Source organism: Anguilla anguilla, chromosome 12 (assembly GCF_013347855.1).
Source record: "Anguilla anguilla isolate fAngAng1 chromosome 12, fAngAng1.pri, whole genome shotgun sequence".
NCBI lineage: Eukaryota > Metazoa > Chordata > Actinopteri > Anguilliformes > Anguillidae > Anguilla > Anguilla anguilla.
Window position 1 is genome coordinate 40796704 of NC_049212.1, and position 26738 is coordinate 40823441.

At 37.6% G+C, this 26738-nt stretch overlaps 2 protein-coding genes across 7 annotated transcripts; both read right to left on the reverse strand.

The window, feature by feature from the left end:
• Positions 1-347: 347 nt before the first annotated feature.
• Positions 348-21550, reverse strand: LOC118209855 (olfactory receptor 52D1-like). Of its 6 annotated transcripts, none has more exons than XM_035385552.1 (3): positions 21418-21550; positions 21087-21197; positions 348-1551 (listed from the first exon to the last, which is right to left on the reverse strand). In XM_035385552.1, the coding sequence occupies exon 3, from the start codon at positions 1525-1527 to the stop codon at positions 586-588; it is 942 nt and encodes a 313-aa protein (XP_035241443.1). In that variant the 5' UTR covers positions 1528-1551; positions 21087-21197; positions 21418-21550; the 3' UTR covers positions 348-585. The 6 variants fall into 6 exon arrangements, with proteins under 6 accessions (XP_035241443.1, XP_035241441.1, XP_035241440.1 ...); XM_035385550.1 differs by lacking the exons at positions 21087-21197; positions 21418-21550 and adding exons at positions 1685-1795; positions 17197-17346; XM_035385549.1 differs by lacking the exons at positions 21087-21197; positions 21418-21550 and adding exons at positions 1685-1795; positions 2018-2145.
• Positions 21551-23972: 2422 nt separating this feature from the next.
• Positions 23973-24981, reverse strand: LOC118209270 (olfactory receptor 52Z1-like). The gene has a single exon (XM_035384478.1). The coding sequence runs from the start codon at positions 24979-24981 to the stop codon at positions 24034-24036; it is 948 nt and encodes a 315-aa protein (XP_035240369.1). The 3' UTR covers positions 23973-24033.
• Between the last annotated feature and the right edge of the window lie 1757 nt (positions 24982-26738).

Genomic DNA, 26738 nt, shown 5'->3' on the forward strand with positions numbered 1-26738 from the left:
GTTAATACTTGGATAGATTTTTTGTAATATTTAAAGGGTGGAATGTTTTGTAGTTTATATTATTTAGGTGTTCCTGTTATTCATATTTTTAAGGTTTAGTTATTATGAGGTTTAACACCACCTGTGATTATTGAATATTAAAAAACTGAAGATCCATTTCTTGTTTAGAATAGGCATGAATTCATTGAAATGCCCCTTCAATAGAATGAAAATAGATTTTTTATATTTTTTATCAGCATTAGTGCTTGCCTGAATATTTTACAACTGGATTTATGGTTTATGGCATCTATAGTGACAATGTATTAAGTGATTTAATCTTTAATCTGAAGTCATCAAGAAACAAAAAATCAGACATTAAATATGTTTATTTAAAAAAATACAAGCCCACCAATATATAATGGAAGCACAAATGCACTTTGAATTCACACAATTTTTTTATAATGTCAAGCAAATCAGGTAATTTTACACTGTATGACACACATATATCTGTATCTGCATCATTAGAGTGTGTCACGGATTCTAAAAAGTAAATAACTCAAATGAGAATATTTGGCTTAAATATGTGATAAAGAAACAAGCTTGAAATTACTTAATTACCAACTTTTTCATACCACAAAAGAGTTTGAGAATCTGAACTCTGATTGCTCGAATGGTAATTCCATAAATGACAGGATTAATTACAGGGGGTATTACCATAAAGTAAAGGGACATAAATATGCGCGTTTTATAAGGTATATGAGTCGCCTTAAACCGGCTTTGAATGAGCTCAAAAAAGCATCCCACTCCATAGTTAATCACAGCCAGTAAGTGTGGGGTGCACGTTTGAATAGCTTTTGCTTGAGATTCCTTAGAAGTGAACAGGCAGATTCTGAGTATTTGTGCATAGGAAAATAGTATCATGAGCAGCTGTGGAACAAGTGCAAAACTAGCGACAACAAAGCCAACCATGCTCTCCAAAGAAATTTCAAAACAAGACAGTTTGAGTAATGTAAAATTAAGACAGTATACTTTTTCTATGATTGCATCACAAAATGTATGCTGTACAGTTAATATGAAAAACAGTCCAAAAAGAATATGGGCATGAGACCAAGATAATGTAATAAGGGTGAAAACTTTTCTACGAGACAGTATCTGATGATAGTGTAATGGATGACAAATGGCAACATATCTGTCATAGCTCATCATTGATAAAATATTTAATTCAACTGCACCGTATGTGTGTAAACAGTATATCTGTAATAGACAAAAGGACAGAGATATTTCATAATTATGAGATAACAAATGGTGAAGCATAGATGGTAATAAAGAGGTACCACCATACACTCCATTAACTGCTAAGTTACATATAAACAAATACATAGGCCCATGCAAACCTCTCTCTATGCATATTACTGCAATTAGAACTGCATTTACCAATAATATCAGAAAGTACACGATGAGTAAAAATATGAAGTATAAATATTTATGATCTTCCAGTTCAGCGTATGCCGTCAAAATGAAGGATGTCACAGTTGATAAATTTTCCATAGTCACCTGGATGTAGAGTCAGTGCTGTGGAGAAAAATGTGAAGGTGTGTAAGCATATTTTAAAACTGAGGACTTACAGCCAGAGTTAACTGTTAGAGTTATTTGTTTACAAACAATTCACATAAGACCATGGGGATGAGAAGAGCCTTCAGCTCACCTAGGCTCATCAAAGAAGGAAAAATATGAAGTATAAATATCTGCGATCTTCCAGTTTGGTGAATGACATCAGTATGAAGGATGTCACAGTAGATGTAGTTTCCATGGTAACCTGGTGGTACAAGCCATAGTGTAGATATAAATAAACATGGATTAATTAATTCTATTTGTTGTTTATCAACAGGAAAAGATTACACTAAGACATGTGTGACAAAATGTCAACACTGGCATCAGGAAACTCTCAAAGAATATGCATTCCACACATGATAGTACCAAAAATAATATTTCACTTCATTTCCGTATACCACAGAGGAAGAAACAGTGTTACACTTACCACTGGTGCACAAGACGAAATAAAATGTTTCAGAAAAAAAAAAAAACCTGGAGTGAAATTTCTAATTAAAAGAATCTCTTTGATCGTCAGACCTGCAGTGCTAGTGGTCTGATTATCCAGCAGGTGTGTGACACCTTCTGGATAACTGAAAGGACAGCTCCACTCTTGTGCCTTTTATAGGGAGCTGGTCATATAAAAATAGCCTTCAGTTGTGGACGTCACCAGTCAGCAGCCATTAGAACTGGAGGACCTGCAGAATTCCCTTAAGTCAGTTCACCTTTTAATTAGTTTGAAATCACACTTACAATGTCCTGCAAAACACACACTTTCACTTCTAAAAGTCATATTTATTCTTTATCGGTAACTTCTGCCATCTTCAGACAAGTAAATCATGAAGAGTACGGAAAAACATCTTCATTATAACCGCATTATCATGTCATAAATAAACTAGGAAATAGATTATGCATTATTAGAAGTCTACTAGATGCTGCACTATTAGAAATCTATTTAATGGTTTGATAATACCATTACCCCCCCCCCCCCCAATAAAAACTGAATTTTGTGTTTTTCTTTACATAAATAAAGACACTTCCACCATAAATTGATGCAGAAAAGGCACAAATTGGTGCATAAAAATTAACCAGAATGCAGGAAATGAAGTATTTGATGCTCAGAATTTCCTGGGGGAGGACCCCCAGACACCCCCCCCCCTCAATGCCCCCCGCAATGTTCAAAACAAAACCTACGCCACTGGTTGAAAACACTCGGCTAGGGTGTAATTTCAGTTTCCGAGTCATGCAGTGAGTCAGCGATTCTGTGTTGCAAATACTCTGATTTATTTTCGATTTCTGAGCTGATCCTCTAGTGTAAACTCTCATAAACTTTGTCAAAAAGATCATCCTAGCAACCCCACCTCAAACAAGGCTATGTGTACAGCAGACACAAGCTGTGATCCTGGGTCAGCCATTGCCCATGCAAACTGTAATAACTAACTGTAATAGCCATAACTACTATATGTACAGCAGAGCACTTGCTGTTTCCTGAAAGATAGGAAGCTCATATTGATATCCCTCCAGCACAAAGAAGGTCATACAGTGCCTTCGGAAAGTATTCAGACTCCTTAACTTTTTCCACATTTTGTTATGTTACAGCCTTATTATTTTTTAGCCTAATATTATTTTCCTATGCGCAAATACTCAGAATCTGCCTGTTTGCTTCTAAGGAATCTCAGATCAAAGCTCTTCAAACATGCACCCCACACCGACTGTCTGTGATTAATTATTCTGTGGGATGCTTATTTGAGGTCTTCCAGAGTCGTTTCAACATGAGTCATGTACCATATAAAGCTTGCATATTTATGTCTCTATACGTTCTGATATTTCCCCCAGTGTTTAATCCTGTCATTTATGGAATTAGCATTCAAGCCATCAGGGTTCAGATTTTCAAACTGTTCATTGCGTGTAAAAATAAGTTAAATACATGCAGTGAGAAGGTTCAGCTGACCTCTATGGGTCTATATCAACATTTGATTTTTACTGAGACCATTATTATGAATCCCACACTTAATAATTCCAGGGAAGAAGAATCTACTTTACTCTCAGACTGTCTGGGCCTCCCACACACACACACACACACACACACACACTTGCGACTGCATTCCCATGGTTAACATTGCCTGACATCAACGGCGATAGTTTGACTAAATGGCAAGCCCCATCTACATTTAGTTTTTCATTATTCTGTTGTAGTAAATACCAAATATGTTCATCAGAAATAACCACAAAAGAAATAGACCAGCCAGATCGTGCAAATGTGTCTTTGCTCTCTACAGGGGTCAAGCGTGACTGACATGATAAGTACACACAACATTAATGTTACACATACGACTGCAAGCACGAGCGAAAACATTACATTACACATTACAGGCATTTAGCAGATGCTCTTATCCAGAGCGACATACAGAACGTTTACATAGCATTTACATTACATTCACTTATACAGCTGGATTTATACTGAAGCAATGCAGGTTAAGTACCTTGCTCAAGGGTACAATGACAGTGTCCTGTCCAGGAATCGAACCTGTGACCTTTAGGTTACAAGACCAACTCCTTACCCATTATACTACACTGCCACCCTGCCAATGAAAAAGTTCATTTTGTAAGACAGACAAATGAGTTCTAAAGCAACACGCCACATCAATACGGCGATCAGCATGAGAAGCAGCTCACAATAACAAAAAATAAAAAGGCATGTGTCTGTTTTGTTTGCCATTATTCTGTTGTAATAAACTCACTTGCAATAAGAACTGGAACGCAAAATCACACAAATACTTATTTGTAGCGTACAGGTACACTGCTGTGGCCAATGGTTTCGAATGCTTTGGTGTGTATAATGTTTCTGTAATACAGTGCCTTTGGAGTATTCAGACCCCTTCACTTTTTCCACATTTTGTTACGTTACAGCCTTATTCTAAAATTGATTAAATTCATTTTTATTCTCATCAATCTACACACAATACCCCATAATGGCAGAGCGAAAACTGGTTTTTAGAATTTTTGCAAATTTATTAAAAATAAAAAATTGAAATATCACATTTACATATGTATTCAGGCCCTTTGCTATGACACTCAAAATTGAGCTCAGGTGCATCCTGTTTCCATTGATCATATTTGAGATGTCTCTACAACTTGATTGGAATCCACCTGTGGTAAATTTTATTGGACATGATTTGGAAAGCACACACCTGTCTATACAAGGTCCCACAGTTGACAGTGCATGTCAGAGCAAAAACCAAGCCAAGAAGTCAAAGGAATTGTCCGTAGACCTTTGAGACAGGATTGTGTCAATGTACAGATCTGGGGAAAGGTACAAAAAAATGTATGCAGCGTTGAAGGTCCCAAAGAACACAGTGGCCTCCATCCATCATTCTTAAAGGGAAGAAGTTTGGAACCACCAGGTCTTTTCCTACAGCTGGCTGCCTGGTCAAACTGACCAAAAGGGCCTTAGTCAGGGAGGTGACCAAGAACCTGATGGTCACTCTGACAGAGCTCGAGAGTTCCTCTGTGGAGATGGGAGAACCTTCCAGAAGGACAACCCTCTCAGCAGCACTCCACCAATCAGGCCTTTATGGTAGAGTGGCCAGACGGAAGCCACTCCTCAGTAAAAGGCACATGACAGCCCGCTTGGAGTTTGCTGAAAGGCACCTAAAGGACCATGAGAAACAAGATTCTCTGGTCTGATGAAACCAAGATTGAACTCTTTGGCCACAATGCCAATCATCACGTCTGGAGGAAACCAGGCACTGCTCATCACCTAGCTAATACCATCCCTACAGTGAAGCATGTCGGTGGCAGCATCATGATGTGAGGATGTTTTTCAGCGGCAGGAACTGGGAGACTAGTCAGGATCGAGGGAAAGATGAATGGAGCAAAGTACAGAGAGATCCTTGATGAAAACCTGTGACAGAGTGCTCAGGACCTCAGACTGGGGCAAAGGTTAACCTTCAAACAGGGCATGAATAATGTGTTGAACAGACAGAGCACATCTCAGCTAAAAATATAAATGCATACACACCAAGCAGACATTTCATTTAATGTTGGCTACTTTAAAAATTATAATGTATTTGTATGTTGTAAACTTGCTGATCGTGTTTGTGTTCTGGAGATAACGCGATTATGGAATGGAATCTTCACTCCATTCAAGTTTTTTTTTATAGAGGATGGGCCCATGTAAACACACCTGTTGTAATCAGTTTGTGATGTCATAACTGGGTTACGTTCAATACACTTACAGTTACACTTATGGTACAGTTATAATTAAGCACTAATCTGCCGAAGGTATTAACCAGGATCCGATCTATGGTGGAGTGAAGGGGGAGCTTAGGACAAGAATTTTGGGGGGATATTGCATTATTAATTGACATTGTTTGGTACTACTTCCGGAAAATACATTTAAGTTTCATTTTATAAATCGTTAAACTATGTTACAATGGCAATGAAACGACTTAAAAATGTCTAGAAATAGTGAGAGTGCTTTCAGGTTCCTGATCTGACACCTTTGGTTTAGGAGATACTGTATACTCAAGTGAACAAATATTTTTTAGTAAGTGAAAATGATTTTTTCCTCACATAATTGGGCCTACCAACTAACCCATATCATATCCAGGCCTAAGCTGGATATTTCCTGATAGTGATCAATATGGGTTGCATGACGGGTTATCCATTAGATAAACCTCTTTAATCTGCAAAAAAATAAAAAATAAATAAAATAAAAAATAAAATAAAAAAGTTGTGAAAAAAAAACATCAAAATCACCTTGGTGCTCAAAGACTTAATAATGCTATAACTAATAATTTTAAGTGTGGATAAATTTAGGAGTTAGATCATTTTTATCATTCCAACAACTGCATGAAAACTTTGAGCTCCCTACATCACATTTCTTTAGGTATTTCCAGGCCCAAGACATCATACGTGAATTTACCCCACATTCCCCGGCCCTCGACCTAGTATGCCATCTGAACTTATTTTGGACCTACCCTTGACTTTTAAAGAAATGAATGTCAAACATGTATCATAAAATATCAGAACTGAGTACTGCCTCTTTATCTAGAACCAGGGCTGCATGGCAGCGGGATTTGAGATTTGGGGAGGGATGTGTCCGATAAGGCCTGGGAGTCTGCACTTAAGAAAAGTACATACAATTTAATTTTGTCCAAGATGTGGGTTGTTGCAGTTTAAAATCCTTCACCGTGTACACTGGACAAAGCAAAAGCTTTGAACCTAACAACAAAACTCCACTCTACTCTAGAAAAAAAGTAAGTGCAACCCTAAAAAAAACAAAAAACATCCAATCTTTCAAAAATGCCTGGCCCTCCTTTGTACAAATGTTAAATGATTGCTGTTTCATCCACATTACCCACCCCATAGCTAACCAGTGAAATGCTTTAATCAAAATTCCATTGTCTTAACCACACTGTAGTACAATGCACCCTGCTCTGTCTTGTCTTGTTTGCCATTCCCTCTCACCAGTTCTGTTTCTGTATTGTGCTAATGTGCTGGGACTTAAACAAACGTCCTAACAGTACAAAAAAAAAGTTATTTCACAGAAAATAAATTTCTTATGATTTCAAATGGGAAAGGCATGTGCAAGCATATCATATAGCTGAAAAGCATTGGTGGGTTTGTATAATTATGAATTACCATATGAAAGCACACACTATTTATAAACATTTTATGTGGTATTTTATTGCCATTGTATGATAGTTTAAAGATTAAAATAAAACTTCACATTGTAAAAATAGTGGCAAAACAAATGGTCAATTAATATTTGTAAGCCACAAAAAAAAAAAAAATTCCAAATGAGATCATGTCTTAAGTGTAGCTAAGCCAACCCTAGCTCCTTGTAGATTGGGCTCTGGTTAATACCATTGGGGGGATTAGTGTTTAATTATAACTGTAGTGTCACTGTAATTGTATTGAAAATAACCCAGCTATGACATCACCAACTGAACAGGCGTATTTAAATGGACCAGTCATTTCTAAAAAAGCTCAAGTGAAGAGTCCCCCCGAACACTGAAACAATCAGCAATACAAGTTACAACAACCAAAAATTCGTTTTAAAGGAGGACAATACTGTATTAAATATCTACTGGGTATGTATGCATTTCATATTTTTTGCTGAGATATCCTGTCTCTTGAACATCTAACACAAGCCAGGAACCTCTGCACATATTACTAGTATTATAAGTTCTGCTTCTTACCAGCATTACAAGTTCTGCTTCATCATCATTATTATTATTATTACGTATTATTATTACAGTAGTAGTAGTAGAAGTAATAGTACTATGTAATATTTAAATAATTTTGCAGTTGGTTTATAATGCTTTGCTTGCCCCTTTCCCAACTGGAAAAATTTTAATAATGTTCAAATGAATTTAAAAAAGAAACTTAAATGAACAATTCCCATTCACAAAAGCTAAAAAAAAAAAGTCATTAAAATGCATACCGCTTAATTAAAATCCCAAAAGAACATTTTGGCCTATGTGCGAGCGTGTGTGGAGGGGGGCTGCAGGGTGTTTATTTTTTATGCTTTTGAGGGTGGTGTGCCCTGAGATTCTGTAAATTTGGAAAGTGTGCCACGGAAGGGAAATGGTTGGGAAGCGCTGCTTTAAAGGAGGTACGGCCAGTGTACTTTTATATTTTTTTTATGATCAACATGTGCTATTAAAAACTGACAGCTACAATGAATTTATCCCACCAAGAACTGTCCATCTGCCAAACACCACATTTAGCCAGTATTCCAGTAGCCATATAACTCCATTGTTATATGGCTACTGATTGCTTTTTTTTTGTAATGTGGAAAGTAGTTACATTAAAAAACAAATAGTCTCCATCAAATAAACAATTTGTTCAATTTTGTAGTAAATTTGCTAAACACTGCACTGGTCATGTTTTTTGTGATAATTTGTTGTGTAGTAATTGGTTCTGAAAATGAAAATCTACCTTTCTGCACTGTATTTAATTATTTTAGTGCCAAATTTGAATGAATGGCTTCCTGGTTGAGGGCCAAATGGGGCAGGAGAATGTCAGACAGTGTTGAGAGTCGAACAGAAGTTCTGTTCATAGGATAAGATGGTAATAAGACAAATATAAAATTATGTTGGCCTTATCCTTGACGTGTTGTAGTAGTTCCGTCCAGCAAATATAGTATTGATTTAAATGCATGGTTCAGCCTGATGACACAGATAATGCCGTAAAGACTGTCCCACTGATTATAGTGCAAACGAAGTGTGCCAAAGATATGCAGTTAGTTGGCTTTATTTTTATACCTTTAAACTGCAGCCCTTGTTCGTATTCAAGTAAAAATTATTAATAATTTCATGTCATTTTTCTCTGCAGGAATCAACTAGGCCATGGAGAATAAATCAGCAGTGACCTCATTCATATTGCAGCCGTTCGTGGATATGGAAGACCATAGATATGTATACTTTACAGGTTTCCTGTTCTTGTTCATCCTTTTGGTATTCACAAATTTAATTCTTATTATAGTAGTTTACATTGAGAGAGGTCTTCATGAGCCCATGTATTTTTTTATGTGTAATTTAGCACTTAATGGAATTTATGGCAGCATATCTTTATTTCCATCATTGTTAGGTCATTTAATGTCTCATACTTATGAGATATCTCTGGCAGCTTGTCTTTTACAGATCTTTTGTATACACACATATGCTTCAATCGAATTTAATACTTTAGCAGTGATGAGCTATGACCGGTTTGTAGCCATTTGTCATCCATTACGCTATCACCAATTAATGTCTCATAGAAAAGTATACACACTTATTTTAATGTGCTGGATTTATCCTTGTATTGTTTTTGGAATTGATTTCATATTAACTGTGCAGCGTACATTTTGTAACAGAATCATAGATAAGTTGTATTGTGTAAATTTTGAATTCATCAAACTGTCTTGTTTTGAAAATTCTTTTCAGAGCAAAGTTGGCTTTGCTATAACAATTTTTTTAATTTTTCCTCAGCTGCTCATGATACTGTTTTCCTATGCGCAAATACTCCGAATCTGCCTGTTCGCTTCTAAGGAATCTCAGACCAAAGCAATTCAAACATGCACCCCACACTTACTGGCTGTGATTAACAATGCAGTGTGCATGCTTTTTGAAATTATGCAGACTAGTTTCAACAGTCATGTACCTCATAAAGCCTGTTTATTCATGTCTCTTTACGTTATGATATTTCCCCCATTGTCTAATCCATTCATTTATGGAATTAGTATTCAAGCCATCAGGGTCCGGATTATCAAACTGTTTAGTGCTAAGAAAAATAAGTTAAATCCACTGCAGGTGAGGATGAAGTAGTCTCACACCTGTTTTATACTTTAACACATTGTTAAGCTAATAACCAAAGTGAGCTCAAATGGAGTTCTATAGGGTGATGGGCTCAATGAAGTCTGCACACTGGTTGTTTTGCCACAGGACAAGAAAACTGTTATTGTTCCTGCCAGAACTCGAGCCCTGTTCCCATGTACATTTTATAATTTAGCAGACAATCTTGTTCAGAGTCCAGTTTACCAGTTACTTGGTAAGTGGTGAATCCCTTTTGATGTCTGTTACACAAATGTTTTTAAATAAAGCTTTCACTGATTTTGTTATCAAGGTGTTTTCTTGCTCACTAATTTCTCTGACCTGGACACAGACTCATCATGGTACTCCATACTCCCCTGACAGTTTTAAGCGGTAATTAAAAGGTATGTCGCTGTGTGCTGAGCTGTCAGTAATGGCCGAATCTATTTTGATTGGCTCACTAAATTTTTGAATGACACATCTGTCCAGCCAATGTGGGAGTTTGCCCTTCGTTCCAGTGGGTTGGGCCCATGTGAAGGTCTCTTCCACACATGCTCAAAAATGCCCGATTCTTTATTTGAAGCACTTTCATTCCTTAGGTACATTGGTTTCCAAAACACAAACGTTTTCAGATCTATTTTGCTTTCAAAGGCATTGATGCTCATTGAGGCAAATATCTTCAAATGCACACTTAACATGAATTCTTATTTTATTTCGCATATATCAATACTCACACTCTCTGAAATAATTTGCATGAGAAGGAATTATGACCAAATGCAAGCAGTCTTTTTATCAAAGCAGCACTTTGATAAAACTGGTCACACTACTGAACAGACCATCAACCAAATTATACTTAACTTTGACTTAAAAGTAAATGCTATTTTTTACAAACTCAATGTGGCATAGATAGTTAGTGATTCCCGTGAAGAAAAAATAGAAGCCTTTTTTTTCTTTTTTCTTCTTTTAATTGTGAATCCCAGCCCGTGCATTGGCTCTGGGGAATGGGAGCCAGAGTGAGACTGATGCTCACTCAGTGTGAAGCACAGAGAGAAACAACCAGCAGTCCTGTGGTTTTATTAGTCAGATGTGTCTGAATACTCTGTTAGCCTGTTATTTCAATTGGGGACTAAAAATTCAGAACAAATGTGGCACAGCCCCACGTTAATGCTCATTAGCATATGGTACTGTGCGCCTAACCAGGTTTAACACAAATTCATCTCAGATAGCTGCTCTCCTTAAAAAAAAAAAACTCTTGACTGCTACTTTTAAAATGTGACCATTTAAAAAGAGGCAAGACGCTACTTCCTCATGAACAGGGCTAGAGCCAACTTATTTTTATCATAACAAAAGATATTGAATATCTGGTCTCTTATGGCTTGAATGGTAAATCCATACATGACAGGAGGAAGCATCAGATGGAATGTCAGCAAGCAAATGTAACACGAATATTCAAGATTTATAAAGCACGCGATTCATGTTGAAATGACTTGGAAGGACTTCAAATAAGACGCCCACAGAACACATAGCCACAGTCAGTAAGTGCTGGGTGCATGGATGAATAGCTTTGATTTGAGATTCCTTGCAGGCAAACAGGCACATTCCAAGTATTTGGATTTAGGAAAATATCATAATGACCTGAAGTAAGAATATAGTCACTAGCAGTCCAACAATATTGTGAACAGACGAATCAAGGCAATGCATTTTAAGTAACTCAAAATAATCCATAAACAAATATTGCTGCAAGCAGCAATTATAGAGTAAGCACACATCACAAAAATAGACAGATAATGCATTTTGCAACACAGACCAGACAGATAGACAGACACAGGCAAATAAGCAAAGGTTTTATGAGAATTGGACAATCCGTGTTTGACCAGGGACATGATATTTATGAATCAAGGACATCAAAAACCTTTTTTTCCAGCAATTTTGCCACGGGATTGTAGTGAGTGTGGACAATTGAATTTCCACGTGTGGGAATAATAAAAATCATCCTGAATGCATTGACAACATCCATGTTATGTCTTGGAGACAGCAGCTTTGGGATTTGAATTGACAACCCTTGGTTTTGAAGGCTTGATCCTTATGAACTAGGCCACTTCCCTGGTTAGTGTGTTGGAAGTTGGAGGGGTTGCAAAAGGGTGGAGTGTCATGACAGTCCAAGCTGTGTTAAAAAATTATATCTTTAATAGCCCCCTTTCCATCAAGTTCAAGTTTGTTTATTTGTCATTCATCCACATACATAGTATACGGGAACGAAATGTCGTTCCTCACGGACCAATTTCATTTAAACAGGACTTTACAGACATTATCTTGTTTAGTTCCTTTAGTAGCCTAAGTCAGTCGATTGTTTAAGTGAAATGGTCTTGTCAGGCTAAGATTTCTTTAGTCAATCATTCGCTGTTTTTTAAACTTTGTATTTATTGTTTTGCTAACCGGACCAGTTCAGCCCTTTATTGGAGCTGGCGCAGGTGATGAAGGCGATGCTGGAAGAGAACAGAGCGAGAGAGGAGGCAAGACCGGAGGTGGAGAGAGATGGAGGAAACCATGCTACGGATCAGAGATGGCATTCAATCATAGGCAGAGGCATACGGGTGATTCACCAGACGAGCTACTAGGTGCAAAAGCCGGGGGCGCAGCGAGTATCTACATTCATCAGCCACAACTGAAGCAGGAGGATGCCCAAACATTACATTACATTACATTACAGGCATTTAGCAGACGCTCTTATCCAGAGCGACTTACACAACTTTTTTTTTTACATAGCATTTTAAATTGTATCCATTTATACAGCTGGATATATACTGAAGCAATTTAGGTTAAGTACCTTGCTCAAGGGCACAACGGCAGTGTCCTACCCGGGAATCGAACCTGCGACCTTTCGGTTACAAGTCTAGTTCCTTACCCACTGTGCTACACTCCGCCAAACACCACAAGCCAACCGCAACGGCAACTACAGCAAGGTCTGATCGACCACGGACATCCGCAATGACTGCCAGCCGCAAGATACAACGACAGACTAGGTCCTGGCCTTAAAGTACCAAAGCTCAGAAAGATTAAATCGAAGTGTATATGGCAATGTTTTGAAAGAATCGCCGAGACCTGTCAGTGGCCTCCAGAGAAATGGTCAGTACGGCTGGCGAGCCAGCAGTCCGGTAAGGCGAAAGAAGCTCATGTTGCTATGGACATTAACTAGCCTATATTAACGGTTATATTCGTCTTAACTAAGCAATCTTGGAAAGGTATGGAATTAACCAAGAGACTTACCGGAGACGGTTTCGTGAAGTCACATTGCAGCCAAACGAGACGCCGAGAGAGCTGTATGTCCGACTGAGGGAGCTGGCGAAGAAGTGGATCCCTCCCGAGGAAAATAAGGTCCTGGCGGCGATCGACGCGATGGTGTTGGGGCAGTTTATATACATCCTGAGGCAAGACATCCGCGCGTGTTCGTCTTGGAGAGGGGTCCCGCAAGCGCCGCAGAGGCTGCTTCATTGACGGAGTCCTACCTTGCGGCAAGAAAAGCCTCTGATAGTTTCGGGAGGAGAGGTGAGCATCGGCTAGATCGGGTAGGTTGTTGGGATGATAGCGGCAGTGGAGTGCAAAAGTTTAGATTCGAATCAAAGCATATGCAGTCCCTTAGCACTGACAGGCACAGAAAGGATAAGGGTATCATCTGTCATTTTTGTGCAGGCTGAGGACATAAAGCAGCTCAATGCATGGCCCGTAAAATAGTCCTGGATCTGTTTGTGTTGTGCCCCACAAGTTTCTTCGATTCCGCCATCCAGATTTCAAAATAACAAGCGTGTCTGCGAGATCACGCACATTGGTAAACGCGCGACCGCATTGGTTGAAACGGGTAGCACGCAATCACAACTCCCCGCAGGCTTGATCGATGGCATTACTATTAGCGGGCCAGTAGTAGATCTAAAATGTGTTCACGGCGATGTAAAACGTTACCCTACTGCTGAAGTTAATTTAATAATTCGAAACAATGCATTTTTTTGCGTGTTGGGGTTGTATAAAACTTGCCATATGACGTTGTTCTGGGCGACGACTTCCCGATTGTTGATTTGTTACTTCCGCCTGCTCAGCGTTTTGTTGTCACGCGCTGTTTGATAGGGCCCTCAGCTTAGAGACGCCTTTTGCAGACTCTGAAATAGATTTTAAACCCAATGTTTAAGTGCGTAAATCACGTAGGGAGCGTAGGCAATGTAAGGACGGAGGCACACTAGAAAAAATAGAGAGGACGGTTTTTCCGAATGACATCTTCCTGGGGAATTTGGCTAAATTGCAAAGAGAGGATGATTCTTTAGTTCAGTGCTTTGAGAAAATACAGACTGGTGAATTTGTAGTTGAAAATGATAAACTTTTTTGGGTCCATAAGGGGGTCAGTCAGTTAGTTTTGCCATTCATTTGTTGGGCAAAAGTGCTTGAAGTGGGTCATTCAGTGCCAATGGCTGGTCACCTGGTCACCTGGCTAGGTATGACTGCAGAAGTCACCAAATTTTGTCAGACATGCCCTGAGTGTCAACGTATCGCTTATATAAAAATAGCTATGGATGTGGTAGGGCCGAATACCCCTCCAGTGCAGAGACGGAACACAAGATGCGATCAGATGGTGAGAAGACATTATGGGCCGATTGCCTTTTGAGTAGACTGTGAAACATGCGCACATTGCATGGTAAAGCCCCGACACGACCAACCCGCCAGACGACGGCCTGCACCATAAACCCATAGACGGGGTCTGGGCAGGCGGGTGGTGAATGGTGCAAATGGTGCTGGAGCCTATCCCAGCGTGCATTGGGCGAGAGGCAGGAAATTTGATGATCATGTCCATTATAAATAAAATGACTGATATGTCCAGTGACATATTGGAATGCAAAAATAATATCTGTAACATATGCCAGGCAATTCAAAGATGTTGATGAAATTTTCTGTGGGAAACTCCACTCAGCAACGTAAGGAAGTGTCTCATAGTTTTTGGAGCACATTTTGCCTCCTGTGGGTCCACTTAAAACCTGGGTCAGTTACACACCTGAAAGGCTTTGCCTCTTTAGATGTAAATAAGAAAAGGACATGTATTTTCTTTTGGATATTTGTGAAAATTAATGTTTCGTTTGAAACTGTTAATACTTGTAATATTTTTGTAATATTTAAAGGGTGGAATGTTTTGTAGTTGATATTATTTAGGTGTTCCTGTTATTCATATTTTTAAGGTTTAGTTATTATGAGGTTTAACACCACCTGTGATTATTGAATATCAAAAAACTGAAGATCCATTTCATGTTTAGAATAGGCATGAATTCATTGAAATGCCCCTTCAATAGAATGAAAATAGATTTTTTATATTTTTTATTAGCATTAGTGCTTGCCTGAATATTTTACAACTGGATTTATGGTTTATGGCATCTATAGTGACAATGTATTAAGTAATTTAATCTTTAATCTGAAGTCATCAAGAAACAAAAAATCAGACATTAAATATTTTTATTTAAAAAAAATACAAACCCACCAATATATAATGGAAGCACAAATGCACTTTGAATTCACACAATTTTTTTATAATGTCAAGCAAATCGGGTAATTTTACACTGTATGACACATATATCTGTATCTGCATCATTAGAGTGTGTCACAGATTCTAAAAAGTAACTCAAATGAGAATATTTGGCTTAAATATGTGATAAAGAAACAAGCTTGAAATTACTTAATTACCAACTTTTTCATACCACTAAAGAGTTTGAGAATCTGAACTCTGATTGCTCGAATGGTAATTCCATAAATGACAGGATTAATTACAGGGGGTATTACCATAAAGTAAAGGGACATAAATATGCGCGCTTTATAAGGTATATGAGTCGCCTTAACCCGGCTTTGAATGAGCTCAAAAAAGCATCCCACTCCATAGTTAATCACAGCCAGTAAGTGTGGGGTGCACGTTTGAATAGATTTTGCTTGAGATTCCTTAGAAGTGAACAGGCAGATTCTGAGTATTTGTGCATAGGAAAATAGTATCATGAGCAGCTGTGGAACAAGTGCAAAACTAGCGACAAAAACGCCAACCATGTTCTCCAAAGAAATTTCAAAACAAGACAGTTTGAGTAATGCAGAATTAATGCAGTATACTTTTTCTATGATTGCATCACAAAATGTTCGCTGTACAGTGAATATGAAAAACAGTCCAAAAAGAATATTGGCATGAGACCAAGATAATGTAATAAGGGTGCAAACTTTTCTACGAGACAGTAACTGATGATAGTGTAATGGACGACAAATGGCAACATATCTGTCATAGCTCATCATTGATAAAATATTTAATTCAACTGAACCGTATGTGTGTAAACAGTGTATCTGTAATAGACAAAAGGACAGAGATATTTCATAATTATGAGATAACAAATGGTGAAGCATAGATGGTAATAAAGAGGTACTACCATACACTCCATTAACTGCTAAGTTACATATAAACAAATACATAGGCCCATGCAAACCTCTCTCTATGCATATTACTGCAATTAGAACTGCATTTACCAATAATATCAGAAAGTACAAGATGAGTAAAAATATGAAGTATAAATATCTATGACCTTCCAGTTCAGCGTACGCTGTCAAAATGAAGGATGTCACTGTTGATAAATTTTCCATAATCACCTGGACGTAGAGTCAGTGCTGTGGAGAAAAATGTGAAGGTGTGTAAGCACATTTTAAAACTGAGGACTTACAGCCAGAGTTAACTGTTAGAGTTATTTGTTTACAAACAATTCACATAAGACCATGGGGATGAGAAGAGCCTTCAGCTCACCTAGGCTCATCAAAGAAGGAAAAATATGAAGCATAAATATCTGCGATCTTCCAGTTCAGTGAATGACATCAATATGAAGGATGTCACAGTAGATGTAGTTTCCATGGTAACCTGGTGGTACAAGGCATAGTGTAGATATAAATAAACATGGATTAATTGTATTTGTTGTTTATGGTAAATGGACTGGATTGATATAGCGCTTTTATCCAAAGTGCTTTACAATTGATGCCTCTCATTCGCCAGAGCAGTTAGGGGTTAGGTGTCTTGCTCAAGGACACTTCGACATGCCCAGGGCGGGGTTTGAACCGGCAACCCTCCGACTGCCAGACGATCGGTCTTACCTCCTGAGCAATGTCGCCCACAGTTTATCAACAGGAAAAGATTACACTAAGACATGTGTGACAAAATGTCAACACTGGCATCAGGAAACTCTCAAAGAATATGCATTCCACACATGATAGTACCAAAAATAATATTTCACTTCATTTCCGTATACCACAGAGGAAGAAACAGTGTTACACTTACCACTGGTGCACAAGATGGAAGAAAATGTTTCAGAAAAAAAAATAACCTGGAGTGAAATTTCTTATTAAAAGAATCTCTTTGATCGTCAGACCTGCAGTGCTAGGGGTCTGATTATCCAGCAGGTGTGTGACACCTTCTGGATAACTGAAAGGACAGCTCCACTCTTGTGCCTTTTATAGGGAGCTGGTCATATAAAAATAGCCTTCAGTTGTGGACGTCACCAGTCAGCAGCCATTAGAACTGGAGGACCTGCAGAATTCCCTTAAGTCAGTTCACCTTTTAATTAGTTTGAAAGCACACTTACAATGTCCTGCAAAACACACACTTTCACTTCTAAAAGTCATATTTATTCTTTATCGGTAACTTCTGCCATCTTCGGACAAGTAAATCATGAAGAGTACGGAAAAACACCTTCATTATAACCGCATTATCACGTCATAAATAAACTAGGGAATAGATGATGCATTATTAGAAGTCTGCTAGATGCTGCACTATTAGAAATCAATTTAATGGTTTGATAATACCAAATGATAAGGCAGTCACTTCTACATATCCTAGATTCTGCAGGTAGGCACAGAGTCAGCGTAGCAACGTTGCAAACGCTCGGCTAGGCTGTAATTTCAGCTTCCGAGTCATGCGGTGAGTCAGCGAATCTGTGTTGCAAATACTCTGATGTATTTTCGATTTCTGAGCTGATCTTCTAGTGTAAACTCTCATAAACTCTGCCAAAAAGGTCGTCCTAGCAACCCCACCTCAAACAAGGCTATGTGTACAGCAGACACAAGCTGTGATCCTGGGTCAGCCATTGCCCGTGCTAACTGTCATAACTAACTGTAATAGCCATAACTACTATGCGTACAGCATAGTTTCCTTTACAACCGTCAATAATCTGATATAATTTTTGGATTGTTTAAAGGTAAAAGTATTCCTTGTATTTATATTCTTAAGTTTTAGTTATTCTTATGTTTGTTTTACACGTGATCATTGCATATGAAAAAAAACTGAAGATACATTTCACATTTCAAATAGGCACAAATACATTGATATATCTGTTCAATGAAAGGAAAATCCTACATATTTGACAGTGTAAAGGGATTGCTATTCTTCAGACAACGGGGCGACATAGCTCAGGAGGTAAGACCGGTTGTCTGGCAGTCGGAGGGTTGCTGGTTCAAACCCCGCCCTGGGCATGTCGAAGTGTCCTTGAGCAAGACACCTAACCCCTAACCCCCTAACTGCTCTGGCGAATGAGAGGCATCAATTGTAAAGCGATTTGGATAACAGCACTATATAAATGCAGTCTATTTACCATTTAGACAACCGACTGGACATTCCTCTACCTCTCCACTTCAAAGCAGCCCAAATACAGCCTGGTGGTGCTCCACCTTCCAAGATGACATAACAGACTTGGCAAATGGCTGTATTACCAAGCTATCTTCATCTTAAATGGCTTAACCGCTTCAGCCACATGCCAAATCTGCCCAATCCTTTCCCATTTAGGGGTTACCTAATTTAAAGCTTTATAACTCCAGATGTGAACACCACAGAGACTTGAAAATGGCTTAAATGAAGCAGGACATACGTACCATTTACAATACTGACTTGGATTTGTTCATATAGGAAGCAATAAAGTGCCACAAATGCAATTGTCTAGACAAAAAAGCAAAAATGAATTTGCTTTTTTTAAAGTTTTCAATTAAATACTGAGAGATCCCATATATAAAACAGGTTGACAACAAGTGACAGCAAACAATTTATTTTATAATTTAATCTGAAGTCATCAAGAAACACAATAGTAGTCCGAAATGTTAAAGGTATTTATTTTTTATAAACAAATAAAATTAAACTACCAAAGTCTGATCGAACCCATTTTGAATCAACTCAGGTTAGTAATCTAATGCAATGTTTTTCTATTGGCAAGCAATTTATGTAATTTTACACAAAATAATTAACATCGCTACATATACATCTTTAAAGTGTCTGATGAATTCTAAAATGTAAATGGGTCATTTGATTTCTGTTTAAAGATGTCAAGCCGGAGAAAACTAAATAAAAGAATAGGGCAGTATGGATTAGCATTGTTATTATTTTATTACGCTTCCTCATATGTTCCTTCAGCCTTGATGTCCTTTTTTGATGAAATCTTCTTTGTTTTTGTTTTTTTATTCTTGTTCTGATTGCTAATTTAACACCCAGCTCAGCTTTATTCTTGAACAGTTTAGCTAGCAAAACCAGAAACACCAGGGGTAACATTTTGCAAGGCAGTTGTTCCAAAAATATCACACAACAATCATTCACGAGAAAGACTGTTTATTGTGTACGAGATACATAATTGCACGAGCCACAGTGAATCGCGTGGATTCTTCTCTGCAGTGTAAAGATGTTCATACCGGGCAAAAGGTGGATAAAGAACGTCTGTGGAAATTGATCATCACTAATTCTACCCCAGGTCTGCTACAGCATTTTAACCTGGCTCGGCAGTGTAAAGACAGCTTAAGTTAGCCTAATGTTAGACAATGAATGAGTATGTACATAACGTTACTTTTATAACAGCCATTTTTTATTCAGTAAATAGTAAGTGTTAGTTGGCGTGGCCCAGGTGCCAACTGACTGACATCACACAGGTGACACTGGTTGGATCCGGTTGGATCTCTGGGAAGTGAGGTCCAAAACACACCTGCAATTACTGCTTTTCGCCATTGGTACCGCCAAAGAGAACGAATCTTCGAGATTGTAACTTTAAAATTGTGATAAAGAATTAAACAAGCTTGAGGTTACTTTATTATCATCCATATTATCCGTATTTATTTTTCATACCACTAAATAGTTTGACAATATGAACCCTGATTGCTTGAATACTAATTCCATAAATGATAGGATTAAACAATGGGGGAATTATCAGAAAGTAAAGGGACAGGAATATACGCGCTTTATATGGTACATGACTCATATTGAAACGACTCTGGATGGTCTCAAAAAAGCATCCCACAGAAAAATTAATCACAACTAGTAAGTGTGGGGTGCATGTTCGAATAGCTTTGGCCTGAGATTCCTTAGAAGCAAACAAGCAGATTCTGAGTATTTGTGCATAAGAAAATAGTATCATGAGCAGCTGTGGAACAATTACAAGACAAGCTACAACAAAGCCAACTCTGTTCTGAAAAGAAGTTTCAAAACAAGACAGTTTGACTAATTCAAAATTCACACAGTACACTTTTTCTATGATAGCAGAACAAAATGTTCGCTGTACAGTTAATATGAAAAACAGTCCAAAAAGAATATGGGCATGAGACCAGGACAATGCAATAAGGGTGCACACTTTTCTACGAGACATTAACTGGTGATAGTGTAATGGACAACAAATGGCTACATACCGGTCATAGCTCATCACTGCTAAAACATTTAAATCAACTGAAACATGCGTGTATAAACAAAAGATCTGTAATAAACAAAATGTCAAAGATATTTCATAATTATGAGATAACAAATGGTGAAGCATAGATGGTAATAAAGAGGTACTACCATACACTCCATTCACTGCTAAGTTACATATAAACAAATACATAGGCCCATGCAAACCTCTTTCTATGCATATTACTACAATTAGAACTGCATTTACCAATAATATCAGAATGTACAAGTTGAGTAAAAATATGAAGTATAAATATCTATGATCTTCCAGTTCAGTGTATGCTGTCAAAATGAAGGATGTCACAGTTGATAAATTTTCCATAATCACCTGGATGTAGAGTCAGTTCTGTGGAGAAGAATGTGAAGATTTGTAAGCATATTTTAAAACTGAGGACTTACAACCAGAGTTAACTGTTAGAGTTATTTGTTTACAAGCAATTCACATAAGACCATGGGGATGAGAAGAGCCTTCAGCTCACCTAGGCTCATCAAAGAAGGAAAAATACGAAGTATAAATATCTGCAATCTTCCAGTTTGGTGAATGACATCAATAAGAAGGATGTCACAGCTGATGTAGTTTCCATGGTAACCTGGTGGTACAATGCATAGTGTAGAGACAAATAAACATGGATTAATTAATTGGATTTGTTGTTTATCAACAGGAAATGATTACACTAAGACGTTTGAGAAAACGTCAACACTGGCATCAGGAAACTCTCAAAATAATATGCATCCCACACTGATAGTACCAGAAATAATTTTTCATTAAATTACTCTATACCACAGAGGAATAAACAGTGTTACACTTACCATTGGTGCTCAAGACAAAAATGATTTTTTTTTAAACCAAAAAAAAAAAACGAGTGCAATTTCATGTTAAAAGGATCTCTTTGATCTTCAGACCTGCTGTTTTAGGGGTGTGATTATCCAGCAGGTGTGTGACACCTTCTGGATAACTGAAAGGACAGCTCCACTCTTGTGCCTTTTATAGGGAGCTGGTCATATAAAAATAGCCTTCAGTTGTGGACGTCACCAGTCAGCAGCCATTAGAACTGGACGACCTGCAGAATTCTCTTAAGTCAGTTCACCTTTTTTTCAGACCCCCAGACCCCCCCCCCCCCCATTAATGCCTCCCCCCCAATGCTCAAACTCTCATAAACTGCCAAAAAGATCGTCCTAGCAACCCCACCTCAAACAAGGCTATGTGTACAGCAGACACAAGCTGCGATCTTGGGTCAGCCGTTGCCCATGCTAACTGTAATAACTAACTGTAATAGCCATAACTACTATGTGTACAGCAGAGCATTTGCTGTTTCCTGAAAGATAGGAAGCTCATATTGATATCCCTCCAGCACAAAGAAAAAAAGGTCATACAGTGCCTTCGGAAAGTATTCAGACTCCTTACCTTTTTCTGCTTTTTGTTATGTTACAGCCTTATTATAAAATTGATTCAATTCTTTTTTATTCTCATCAATCTACACACAATCAACCCATCATGACAAAGCGAATTTATTAAAAATAAAAAAACTGAAGTATCACATTTACATAAGTATTCAGACCCTTTGCTGTGACACACAAAATTGAGCTCAGGTGCATCCTGTTTCTATTGATCATACTTGAGATGTTTCCACAACTTGATTGGAATCCACCTGTGGTAAATTCAATTGATTAGACATGATTTGGAAAGGCCTCTTCTAAGTCCAGAAAACAGGACATCAGCTCGGTCTATCAGCAAACATATGCCTTAGCCATGCTCAGAAGTTCTCAAGAATAATAATATTTTCCAAGAAATTATTAAACTCATTGATAACGTTTCACTGGGTGCAGTGTCTTTTACTGCTACCACAGAGTGAATGGGTAAGGCGGCAATGATGACATAAAACTTTCGGTTGCGCTGAGCTATATAACACTATTCCAAAAGGAAAATTAGACATGTTATACATAGTTAGAAAGCTTACTCTGTTGCCTATTTGATTAATTAATTGTCAAGCAAGCCATATTGTACTACAAAGGGGGACAACAGTGTAAACAGCATGTGTGGTATTACACACAGCTATTCTGGAAGGTACCCAGGCTTCACAAATGAGTGTGTATTACAGAAACAGTGTATATTATATAACCAGTTCACACCACTGCAGTTTTCTCTGCAACATTCTAAAACCGTTTCGTCTCGTTGCGAATCATTGATCTGAACTGGCCTTAAAGCCTAGTTCAGACCAAAGATTTGCGACGCAACAAAACCGTTTAGAGTGTTGCTGAGGGGAGTTGCAGCAGTGTGATCCACTCGTCTCAGAACGTCTGATGCCGGTGCTCACCATTGCAGCCGATTCAAGTCATCCAGTCGCAGTTGGCCGTATTTTGCAGTTGATTCCATATTTTGCGGGATGGTTGGCAACCGTAAATAAAACTAGCAACAGTAATTAGAAATGTGATTCAACGTTGCCATCAATTGTGAAATTGGGCAATTGAAAAGGGGAGGGGATGTAAAAACAATTAAAAAGTGAAAGAATAATGTTGCTGTTTAAATTGCTTTAGAATGCTGAATTTTGTAGCGCATTGATTTTAGAACTGTTAAAAGGCCGAGGTGTCCCTTTACTGAGAAATGATGCCCAACCTTAGACCAATCAGAATCGAGTATTCAGCCAAGCCGTTGTTTAACCCATCAACCAAGGTAAAAACATTTTTTATAAAATCAACAAACAAAACCAAGGTTCCTGTTAAGTAATGATAAAAACAAGACGGAGAGGGAAATATTGTGACAACGCTTTAATCAATATAATATAATATAAATCACATGTGCACTCATCATTCACAATGTGTCCTTCTAGGTGTAAATTTGAGGCCTGCAGTTTTTAAAATTTATTTTTTAAAAGTGGGTGTCCCCGTGTTAGTGCTTGCTATTACAAATGATTTTGTTTGACTGGTTGTGGCAACACTAAGTAGGTGTGGTCTATGTTACAAAAAATCCTGGTCACTGAAAGCATTTTAATACTTCACAGTACAGATATTTTAAATATGAATAAACCAAGCAATATGCAGACAAGAAATTTTCAACATTTCCGTTATTCTTCATGTTACAGCGTCTTTTAAATTACTTTGTAATGCATAGGGTTGCCAGAATGAGAATGAATCAAAACCGAAAATCAAGCATGCACAAATAGGCGAGATTTTAATTAACTGATCAGGGTTTGGGGAGGGGGGAGGGGTTAAGTAAGGAAAAACTGTTACAGTGGACATTGAAGAAACTGGTTGCATACTAGCAGTCAAATTTCAGTTATCCTGACTGGGTATTTATATTGTCCAGTTGGGACTACAAACTGGACCTACAAATAAGAAAACTGGAAATTACAGCCCAAAATCTGGCATCTGGCAACCCAAGTGATACAGGGTACAGCGTTACGAACAAAATGTAAATTACATTAATAATCACATTGGGTGGGGTTCACTTATTTTTTTACTGCTAAACCATCTAAAAATCTGATCTTTAATGGCTTGAATGCTCATCCCATAAATGACAGGATTGAACAATGGGGGAAATATGACCATGTGTACAGATAGGAATATGCGAGCTTTATGAGGTACGTGACTCATGTTGAAACGACTCTGGATGACCTCAAATAAGATTCCCACAGAAAAGTTAATCAGAGTTAGTAAGTGTGGGGTGCATGTTCGAATAGCTTTGGTTTGAGATTCCTTAGAAGCAAATAGGCAGATTCTGAATATTTGTCCATAGGAAAACAGTATCATGAGGATCTGAGTTAAAGGTGAGACAAAAGTTAATGCCAGTCCAAGAATATTCTGAACATTCGTATCAAAACAAGACAGTTTAACTAAAGGAAAATTGGCACAATACACTTTTTCAATAATCTTGCCACAAAATGTCAGCTGAACAGTCATTATGAAAAAAAGGGCAAAGTAAATGAAGGGAATCACCCAGGATAATGTAATAGCTGCATATAGCTTCTTAGGAGACATGAGGAGGTGATAGTGTAATGGGTGACAAATAGCAGCATACCGGTCATAGCTCATCACTGCTAAAATAGTAAATTCAACGTAAACATATGAATGTAAACAATATATCTGTAACAGACATTGGGTCAGAGATATTTCATAACTATGAGACAACAAAAAGACAAGCATAGATGGTAATAAAGATGTGCTCCCAAATATTCCATTCACAGCTAAGCTACATATAAACAAGTACATGGGTTCATGCAGACCTCTCTCAATGTATATTACTGTTATTAGTACTGCATTGGCCACTATAATCATAATGTATAAAAGAAGAAAACATATGAAGTATAAATATCTGTGATCTTCCAGTTCAGTGTATGCCGTCAATATGAAGGACGTCACTGCTGATACATTCTCCATGGTCACTTGGATGTAGAGTCAGTGCTGTTAAAAAGAATGTGAGGGTTTGTGAACATGTTTTAAAACTGAGCCTTCTGGCATTGAATTAAATGGTGGTGGAGATGCACTTACACTGAAGCGCTTTTAATTTATACGCCGTTTACATAAGAACTTAATTTGAAAACAAGCTTGACATTCTAATGATATGGAAAGTAACCTGTCGTTCAGCAATCACTTAAATTTAGCTTAGAATTACATGCAACGCTCATACTTTTTCTTCGCAAACTCAGCTTAGTCAGTTCTTTTTTGTGGTTCCTGCACTCAGAATGTTGAAGTGTAAGAACAAAAAACTTTAATTAAATTTTTCAGTAATGTTAACCGCCAACCGAATCTCTCGTCCCTGCCTCAAAGGTGTATTTTACTACATGAGCAGGAAAGCTTTCCATGTGATGAAAAAAGTGCAAAAAACTGCTTTGATCATTTGATAAATTCCCACTTATACCTCCTTGTTCCCTTGTGAACCTAAGAAATGTTTTGCCTTTCAAATAGTTTAATAATTTCTAAAATCTCAATCATATTCTTTATTTACTTTCTTCATGCTGAACTTAAATAGATGAAGTGTTTCCTTGTATATTTAGCATTTTATACCTGAATCTATTTTTGAACTTTTTCAATTGCTTTAATGTTTTTTTTAAATTATATATGTTCAAGAAACGTATTATTATTATTACATTACATTTATTTAGCAGACACTCTTATCCAAAGCGATGTACAAAGGTGCATATAATGGTCATTGGAACAACTACAAAACACAGGTTCGGTAAGGTTTTTCATTTTAAAGCAGGCTGTATCATTTAAATAATACTACAATGCATGTTTCTTAAAAATACAGAGAACACATACAGTATGATATAAGTCTTGCGGACATTTTTTAGTGATTTACCTCTTTTTGAAAGGGGTCTTTTACCTTCAGAGGAATGTTTCAGAATGCTTGCAGTTCTGTGGTCATGCAGAACATCTGGATGGTTGAAAGAGATATCTCCAACATTGAGTCTTTTATAAGGACAGAACCATGTAAAAATACACACCAGCGTGTGACGTTACAGCTCTGACCAATCACTGCCTGTGAGGTATCCGACATATTCCCTTATCACATTAAGCTGAGAGTTGTTTCTAATACAGTGATATTTTATTAAACACCCCAATGACCACTTCTTCCATTTTGGACTCATGGGCCCAGTTTTTCAAAACCTATCTAGCAGAACAACAGCAGTCAGATTGGATTTCATATGAAAATTGGGATTTTCAAAAGGGATAAATTTGAAACAAAGATTGGTATTCAGATTCAGTGATTCAATCCTAACATAAATCGAGCTTTAATGTTGTTTTTGTATTTATCAGACTAGAGGGAAAAGGAAGTGCTTGAGATCGTAAACCTGGAGGGAGGAGAAATGTGCAACGTAAAGAAAGCTTATTTGTCGCTGTTTGTATTGAGCAGAACAGGCTGGCCAGCTAGCTTTGTTGCCATTTTTCCTTAAACGTTAAATGTTATGTTTAATAAGTTTTTTCGCTCCTGTGCTACCAAACCCTGTGGGGGTTAAACCGAATGGGGTTCTTAGCTTCTTGTCATTAGATTATGAATTAACCAATTGACTGAATTTGTTCAACTCAGACCAGATTTTCACACATATATATATATATATATATATATATATATATAGTTTTGTTTTTTCGCCATTTTTCTCCCACTGTCTCAATTTAGTCATCATACCAGTTCC

Coding starts and splice junctions, on each gene's coding strand:
- LOC118209855 (XM_035385552.1), bottom strand. CDS start 1,527: ATGGAAAATTTATCAACTGTGACATCCTTCATTTTGACGGCATACGCT.
- LOC118209270 (XM_035384478.1), bottom strand. CDS start 24,981: ATGGAGAATGTATCAGCAGTGACGTCCTTCATATTGACGGCATACACT.